We start from the raw sequence: 10,160 nt of genomic DNA on the forward strand, positions 1-10,160 counted from the left end.
AAACCAATAAGAATAATTAAATGTTTTTGTAATAAACTAAATACAGACATAATAACTAGATAAGTTTAGACAGATATATTGCAAATAAAATAACCTTGAGAACAACAAAGAAGCTACACATCATCGTGAGATCTACTCTAAGTAAGGCTTACAGATTACTTGATATTTGATTATATACTTACTATGCAGACAATAATTGAGAACATTTACGATACTTATCATAATCTACAATTATTATAATTAGACATAAGTAGGTTAGATATTTAATATTATAAAGAGGTAATACTATAAATAAGGTAGGGTTTCTGGTTCAACTGATCCATTTAAAAAAATAATAATATATTCACTAATAATAATTTATATACGAGTAATACCCTGATTAAAGCCGCGGTATCTACCTAGTGTGCACGTGCTAGTATAACTGGTGTGTTCAACCAACATTTCCTGAAAGCGATAGATGTTCAAGACTTGGAGACTTAGAAAGACGTGTCTACAATCTGGTACTTTTTTTTTTCTGATCATCACCGCGTACTGAGATTTTTTAGAGTTTCTCAGTAAATTAGAGTCAAACCAATATTTATATTATATTGTATGATATTTAGGTATACCTAAATATCATACAATATAAGGCATATATTAATACGTGCACAGTTTAATTAAACTAATTAATATCTATACAACGAAATTAGAATTAAATAAAAAAAGAACTGTAAAAAGTAATTGATATAAATCTGCCTTTTTAAAAATCGTGCTTTTTTCACAAATGTTAAGAGTAATTAGACAGTTTTAAAAGACAAATACTATGGAATCTATATTCTACAATATATTTGAAGAATATATATTATAAGAACTCCCTTTAGAAATACTTATTATTACTTACTTAGCCCGCATAATCCCAATCTGAAATACTTTGAAAGGGGTTTTCAGTTGAGTCACGATCTTTGGAACTAACCTTGATCCGCGCGTTATAAATAGTACCGTATAGTTAGCTGCACAGAAACGTTTAAGAATAGGGAAAGCACCTATGGGTTTAAATCAGTTAAATGAAAGAGATTAAATCGCTTTGTGGGTATTCAATACTTCATACTTTCTAAAATATTAAGACATGGCACATTTCAGATTAGTTTCTAGGATGTACCTAGCCCCTTAAAAAAAGGTGTATTATGCACCTTCAGTTCCGCTCACATCCTAGTGTAGGCACCAAACAATTCCAGGGGTAACCATAGCCCACCCAGCCCCTCTTCAAATACGTCAATAAATAAAAAAAAAATACAGAAAACTGTGAAAAAATCTCTTGAAAAGTAGAATTAATAGAGGTTTTGCCTTATTACTTATAAAGACTAAAATGACAATTTTAACTTAATCAAAGATATTCTTACATTTGAGTGTAGTAAACAAAGGAATATGTATTCACTTATGTTCAATTTAAATTAATAGATTTAGCATAATATATTATGTAAACATGTATCTATTGTATTTTCTGGATAGTCCACGGCGACCGACGACCCGCATTCAAGTGACCCGATTTCCTTAACATTTTAACATTTGAGAAACCTGTATTGTGTTGTTTTGCTAGCTAAACCAGCTTGAGTAGCTGGCACAGGCATTCTGTGATCAATGGTGTTATTGTTTTCACTAGACTACCAACATAAACCATAAATAGATAATAGAAGATACATAGTAGAAGAAGCGTTAAATGACAAAAACATGCTAAACATGGTCAGCGAGCTCGGTATTTATCGACTGACGTCGATGTTGTTACCCAGTACGTAAGTTTGAATAAAATAATTATATGAAAAATATAAATATATATTAAATCTTTTATTTTATTCAGTATGAATTACGTACAATAAAGATTTTACAATACAATACAAGGAATTGTAATATAAAAGTACAAGATTAAACTTTAACAACACTCTTGGAGGATTAACGTCCCCCACTACACATATTTTTAGAAATATTTTTATTAATTTAAACACACTAACAGAGTCGACAAGAAGCTTGCGATACGTGGAAGTGGACCGGGATACTGCAAATCTTTTAAGATATATGAGGTTGGGGATCTAGATGCCCTACGAATGTAATTACGCAAGTAACTTTTTATTACATTTTAAACAATTGTGTTTTATTTTGGTTTTATGGTGACTTAATATATTAATCATTAACAGTTAGAAAATCTGTTAAATAATAGAAAGTCAAGTGCAAGTAAAAATGAGGTTTTGCTGAAGAAATAATCTAATTAAGGCACTGTTCAGACCATAGTATTGTTACAATACAATTTTTTATCTGCCGAAAAATATGCTATTAAAAATAACTAGGTTCTTTTTGTAAAAGAATTTTTAGGGTGTATTTTTCTATCTAAATGTTAATAATAGGTATAAGATTACCAATAATACGTGCTCAAATATAATTAGTTAATGGACAAGTCTCCAGACGTTTTATCTAATGAATGTTTTCAATCAAGTATATATGCGATGGTCGCTTACCATCAGGCGAACTTACTAAAATTTGATCAAATATAAAAATAGTTCTCAGGAGCGGCGAATAATTTGTTGTTTTTTTTTTACCCATAAAAACAAGAAATTATTCGTTGGTCCTCCTTCCGCCATTTTATTCAGAGACAGCATCTTCAAATTGGGATTGCAAATACATACAAACATGTACCTAATTATTAAACACACGCCATGAAGAAAAAAATTTGAAACCACTGCCTCCGCATACATACGAGATACAAGAATAAAAAAATGTCTATTTGATGAATGCGTCCTGAATCGTTAATAAGGGAATTCGACCATTAATTTGTTTAAATTAATAGGTGTTTTTGATAAAGATTTTTAGATAATTTCATGTATTAATTAATATTAAAAATACGAGCAATACAGTAAAGTAAGTGAAAACATTTATAATAATATAGCCGATCAAATTAATGATTTCAAATAAACAACATTGATTGTGTCATTTTATTCTTGGTATTTTGTTGTTACAGATACGGAATTCAACGCTATAGAATCTACTTACCAAGACATGCTCTTGACCGGTTTTTTAAATTATTTCTAAACTTCTTCGTTGCGGCACATTAAAAATAACAATGTAAAAACAAAAACGAAATTAAACGTCTATATACCGATTGGCCCTCTATCAAAATGTAGGCAATTTTGATAGAGGGCCAATCGGTAAAATCTCGCTATACATTTTCACAATATCAAAATAATATCATAGTATAAGGGAAAATTATTTAGTCTGTGATAATATTGTATATTATTTGCCACTAAGACAATGTATAGTATGTTTACTCAGGATTTATTGTGATAATAATAAGACGTGAAACTCATGAAAATACACACGCCGCGTAATGTTTTATAAAAAATATAGATATTGAAATTTAAAAGCACATTCTAACAGTAGTTGTAGTAATTACTATGCAATTAAAAAAAAAGGCAAAGAACGGGGGAATATTAAACCTACAACTGCCCTTCTATAGCATGTACAGGTTTTATATGAATCCTAACTAATATTATACATGTGAAAGTGTTTGTTTGTTACTTTATAGCAGCTTAACGGCTTAACCAATTACTGTAAAATTTTGTATACACCTAATATATGGTATGAAGAAGGATATTTTTTATAAGGCTACCTTTTATTCCTATCAGTGAACATATCTCTCAAACAAAGTCGCGGGTAAAATACAACTTAAAATACAATTTATTTCTTATAAATCACCGATAAAACTGTGCTAGTACGCTACTATTGGGGGGAAAGGGAGTGTTAGTAATGGGGTCAAATAGCCCAATAGGGCTATTTGACCCCCTAGTAATAACTAGCAATATACCCTGTCAGGTCGACCTCCACGTGGTTCCCCCTGGAAACCATCGTGGTTAATTCTAGTTTTATTCGTCAGGATGGGCTAACTGACCTGCTTTCATCCTCATCTGTCATTTCTCACTGGTGCCCTGCCAGTGTATACCGATAGCACAAGCGGGGTTATCATGCCATTATTACCCATTAAAAAGTACGCTACTATCAAGCCTTCACAGTGAGATAACTATTCCTAAATCTTGCGATTTAAATACTTATAATTCATATTACGATTTACATAAGGATGTTTTTTAATGCCTGAATTAATCCCCCGCTCAAGAAAAAGAATTTGGTATAACGTAGAAAATGAGGGTACAAATCCCGCTTACATCTACATATTTTCAAGCTTATATTTTAATAATAACTCAGTCTATTAATTATTATTTATTTTTATCCAAGAAAATGATTTAATTGGAATGCATATATCAATAAATACAATAAACCGAGTTGAATCTTTGTACCCCATAAGCACTTAATAACTTACTATCTTTCATTGACTCAGATAAGTGGGTATTTATATAAATAATGTCCTAAATAAATAATTTGATAATACATTTATTCTGTTGTGATTGCAGTAACTTTTATGTTCTTTGTGACGCAGTGCAGTACAGATCTACTCGCCATACCACGCTTTATCTACTAAATGGGCTTATATAAATATCGATGTAGTGCGTGATTTGTTTACACGATAAATTAAACATAAAAATCCTATACATATATGATAAGCATTACACGTTATTTGACTACAATATTGGCAACGTAACATCGTCAATAAAAAAACAGGTATGTAGGTAGTCCGATAGTGTATTTAAATACATATTAAAAAGTATTGGAATACATATTACAGTATCGTAGTGTGAACCCCTGAATGGGCTAGATGACAGATGTTAACGATAATTTTATAATTATTAATTTTTAATCGTGATCAAAATATATTGATTGATCAGGGCATTAAGCTACATCTTTAATACTGCAATGTAGATCAATCGAATTTCATAATAATGGCTTAAGCCTTTTGGTAATAAACAAACTTACTTTCACATTTATATTCTTTATAATTATAAAAATCTCGTGTCACGATAATTTCCAAAACCACTTTACAAATTATAATAAAATTTGTAAAAAATTCATTATGATATGAAGAAATGGACCTGGTAACTGGAGATATGTAGTAGGCGAAACTACGTTTACTGGGTCAGCTAATAGAAAATTAATTCATCTTTCATTATTTCATTACCCATCTACACGGCTGTAATATTTTATTCATATAATAAGCAATTACATTAAAATGCCCTAAAAATACAACAGCAGGCGTATAATATTTTTAAAAGGTAGTTTAACTTATCGGTTAGCGATCGACTCCACAGCCAGTTTACAATTAAGTCCTATTGTAATTTACACCTTACCTACTGTAATAATGAATACTGATATTGTGATAGTAAAAGCGATGAGTCACATTCCGTCTTTGTGCTGTGACGAGCCAGTTCAACTTCATTCAATATCTTTAAAAATCGATCCAAAGTAAATATTTTAAACATAGATATAGGTCCTACAAATAACATTTTTTCTATTCAGTGCATATAAAGTCATATATCGCAAATATATTATACTAGCGATATATCCCGGCTTTGCATGGATAGATAGTATTTTGGAAAATGATATATAACCTAAATGTTATTTGCTGATAATATAGTTTTACATAGGTGAAAGAATTTTTAAAATCGGCTGAGGAATTTTTGAGTTTTATCCATTACAAGCAACCATTAAATCTTTTCTCTTGATAATATTAGTATAGATCTATGGTAAATAGACAAATAAATGAAAGCGAGATAATTATGTATAACTATTACATTTATATTACATATTTATTTATATACAATATAGGCCATTGTTATAGGTAAGGATTTTGTCTAGGAATGAAGAAGGAAGAAGAATTGTGTCATATTGAAACTAGAAAAATAGGGAATAGGTATTTAGTATTTAATCCATACCTACACATTTTTAGATGAGAGCAAAGACTCAATATCATCTTACATAACATAAATACAAAAAGTCAGTGTCACGAAGCCTCAACGTGTTATTATAATAACTTAATCAACCTGATACATTTGAAATAGAATAGATAGTACTATATCTTTGCAATACAGTAGGTGGCAGATAACCATCTATTGAGTGTGAACCCAGATACCCAAATACACCCACAGTGTACAATAATAATAGGAGATACTACCCATAAAGCATAGTCATTGCCTGTTTCTCTGTCTGTTTCTTATATTACTTTCCCTAATTTACCTCACTCCATCTCTGCGATTCACGTATAACCGTTACAAAAGAGAACCCTTATAAATATTTTTTTATTGAAGAAAAACCAACAGCTATTAAATTTCACTAAAACAAACAGTCAAGACAAAAGCCAATTACAGATTTATACGTACACTTTTACGTGTGTACAAATATTTGTTTATGTAAGTGACAGTTTATATGAAAGTACTATAACTCTAACATGCATAGGGGGGAATGGGATTGTTAGCAATTGTTTTTGACAGCCCCATTGCTAACAATATGCTCTATTAGGTTGACCTCCACGTGGTTCCCCCTGGAAACCATCGTGAACAATTCTTGTTGAATTCATCACGATGGGCTAACTGACCTACTTCATCCTCACCTATCATCCCTCACTGGTACCCCGCCGATGTATACCGAAAGCGCGGGTGGGGTTACCATTCCATTATCATCCATTAAAAAAAAACTCTAACATGCATAAGGCTTTAGTAAAAAGCAGTTTTGTACTGGATCCTAGAACTTACATTAGTACTGCTGAGGATTCAGGCGTGTAACTGACTTCTGAGTAATATGCAAATTATTCGTTCAACCACAGAATAGTTAACATACGAATACCATCACCTTAATACATTACTAAATAGTCCTCTTAAACTACCTTATTCTTAGAAAACTCTTAACCCTCCATATTTCCTCCATTATGTACTAGTAATAGAAAAAATAACAGAATTATCTGTATGATAAATATCTGTATCTATATTGTACGAGTATGTATGCATCAATGGATATCATATATTTCTTCCGTAATTATTTCAATGTATATATGTAAATCGTTTTTAAAATAGATATATGTAATTATATATTACTTACTTACCTATTAACAACATATAATACATTCTGGTAATATATACATAAACACATCATTAGACCAGTTATGTAATGTAGAAGTTACGTCGCAATTAATCGTGACAAAAACAACAATAATCTGCTCCTCTAGACAAAATAGTAGATACATTTTACATAGAAATACAGAAAAATACTTTAAGGCGACTGCGTAATAAAGTATTAATACACTATTTCAGGTTCATATTTCGTCGTTCGCTCTGCGATCTTAAAATGATTTACAGCCAATAATCTTTTATTAAATGCAAATAATATAATGGTTAGTAGGCTTCACGTGATGTTTTCCAGGGGAACTTAGTGGAGGATAAATTGAAAGGATGGGCCCCATATTGCTAGCATGGGACCACTGAACTCCCAATCAGTTAAACAATCATATCTCCCTTCCAAGGTAAATATGTCAAAAATTAAGATTATGCATACAAAAATAGTGGCTGTATAATATCTTAATTTTAAAATGGCCAACAAGCTGACGGCCACCTGATGGAAAAGTTGTGACCATAACATATAGACATTACTAATAATCAGTATAGATTTAAAAATCTCTCAGTCAGTTAATGGTTCATTAAAGGCTGTTAACGCCAATTACTAATTTCGTTAACAAATAATTAACATTAAGTAATTATTTAATTAACAATTTTAACTATCATTAACTAATATCTTATTAGTGTTTAATTAACTCTGAGTGTGGCAGTAGAGAAGAAAAGTAAATATCAACGATACAAATAATAACAAAGAGCGATTGAAGAAGTAAGCGAAGAAACGGTAAGACGCAGCAGGGGCTTTGTTTTAAGATAAAAACACGTGTTAGCAATTGTTAAAACTGATAAAAACATGCTATTATTCATTGTTGTTTTTCAGCCTTAATGCCGATTAATATACAATGAACTTAATAGTAACTATAATTAAATGGGTAAGTAATGACATACCTACTTAGGTATAGTGAAAAATATAAGCATTCTGTGAGGTTATATTGGTGACATTTGCCACCTTTCATAAGTGGGCCGTCAGCTTATTCACTATTCAAAGTAGCATAAAAAAGATAAATCAACAATCAAATATTAAATATTAAATTGCACACCCTTGAAATAAACTGGACATTGCGGTATAAAACATAACAAATTTTAAATCTTATTTATATAATAAAGTTGCAACTAGACCATGTCTGTCCATGAGAGACAGGACAAATGGGTGAATTTTTAAAAATTTTTGTCTGTCTTTATGTTTGTTGCGCTATCACTCAAATTCAAACTAAATGTGGTTTTCGAAATTGTGTTCCTGAAAGTTTAACTTAAAATCTGTTAGATGTGTTATTTTGATACGCTATCCAGAAGTGTTCAATATTATCATTGGTTTTCCTACTTTTGAAATTCACACGTGTGAAACAGCGTGTAAAAAATTTGTTTACTACAAAAATATATAGTAAATCTTATATCTTTCCTTCTTCAGTTTTAAAATAAACATTTATTAAATTTTAAAATAACTTATCAACGTAAAAACCAAGCCTAGTTTTAACTCAGACTGTCAGAAGATAGTCAACACAAAGTAACAATAGAAGATACCTAAAAACTTTGTCTTTATACAAAATCACACGATATTAACTTATATATTCAGCAATATACTTTTAAGTATACTAAATCTATTATGTATTTAATTACTAATCAAAATGTCAATATAACTCTCTGAACCTTAGGTTTCGCTCCGATATAAGAAATACAATATAACGAGATTAATGTAGATCAATATGTTATGTTATGGTTTGAAAACTAGGTTTAACTACACGATGGGTATCTACAAAATAAAATTACACTATGCATACTCATACCTACAATAAAATGCGACGTTATATTTTTTATAAGCCTGTTCTTTAATAATTTTAAATGTTTGTTTACATACTAGGAATAAAAATATCTATATAATTATGTAAACGGATAAAATTAAACTGTAGTTATACAGGTAGTATAGAAGATATTCACTTGAAACAGATGTCAAAGTTCAGCGTGTTTCTACTAGGCCGATATTAAAAGTCTTAGCCTGGTAGACACTGAGACAGTAAACTATCAAAACTCGGCCATTTTATTTTTGTCATTTATTTATAAGTCTCCGGTATTATGTATTTGACTTCACTATGACATAATATGGTATAAAAGTCTGAGTACTTACTTGACATCCCTTGGCAAAGTTTTGATTATCACATAAATTCCCCTCCGGTAACGGTAGACGCATGGAGCGATCGCGAGAATGGCAAATATCGCCGCTTTAGAGAGCGTGCTCAGCACGGCGGCCATCGCGGCAGCCAGTGCCATAAGAGCAACGAGCGCTGCCAGTATCGCGTCCATGCTGGCGATCAGCCCAGTAGGACGCAACGACTAGCTGTACACCGGTAATAAACAATGTTTCCACTAGTACGTGATCACACTGCACGCACGCACGCGTCCATCGGCACAGAGAACACTTTTATAAATGCGTGAACACGAACGATGGGGTGCGCCGCGCGGACCGCGTCGAGTCAATGGCGGCCGGTGGGGCTCTCCGCGCCAGCTGCACATGCGCCGATAACAGCTGATCCCTCGAAGGATCGCGCCACTCCACACCGATCACCTCATGTATATAAAACTCAATATAAAAACATACAAAATAGAAACGTGGCAATACAACGATGGTGGATTCCTTACGCGGGTGACATTTCACAAATAATTTTGTCGTCGTTCGAAATACAAATTCTTTTTTTTTCTTCTTTCTGGGAAGTTCATTTACAGTAACAAAGACATACTTAGCTGTCCAAGGACAAAGATCATTTCAAGTCTGAGCCCAAATGTTTATGTACCGTAGCTAAATTTTCATTGTTTGTTCTCGATGTTTACAAAAAAAAAGGTGCAGGTAAAAACACAAAATAGTTTTACCTGTGCCTTTTTTTTATATATATGCATAGAAAACAGCACCGGGGCAGCCTCCATTTAGGTAATAGACAGGCAAAAGTTTTTCATCCTTATATTATTAAATATTAGCCACAACCCGATCCTGCGTTATTTAATACAAAAAGTACTGTTGTGTTAATTTAAGATCTAGATATCAAATTCCTTATAATTCTATTTAATCAAACTTCAAACACATTTACATTTATT

General features: G+C 31.5%; 1 protein-coding gene across 1 annotated transcript in view; it reads right to left on the reverse strand.

Annotated features, from left to right (window-relative positions):
- LOC113517089 (long-chain fatty acid transport protein 4-like) overlaps positions 1-9,552 on the reverse strand; it is a 34,995-nt gene extending 25,443 nt beyond the window's left edge. The window contains exon 1 of the mRNA XM_026901644.3: positions 9,199-9,552. Within this exon, the coding sequence (XP_026757445.1) occupies positions 9,199-9,374 (176 nt within the window). The 5' untranslated portion in view covers positions 9,375-9,552. The remainder of the gene's footprint in view (positions 1-9,198) is intronic.
- Between the last annotated feature and the right edge of the window lie 608 nt (positions 9,553-10,160).

Source organism: Galleria mellonella, unplaced genomic scaffold (assembly GCF_026898425.1).
Source record: "Galleria mellonella isolate WM207_F2 unplaced genomic scaffold, CSIRO_AGI_GalMel_v1 utg83, whole genome shotgun sequence".
In the NCBI taxonomy this organism is placed as follows: Eukaryota; Metazoa; Arthropoda; class Insecta; order Lepidoptera; family Pyralidae; genus Galleria; species Galleria mellonella.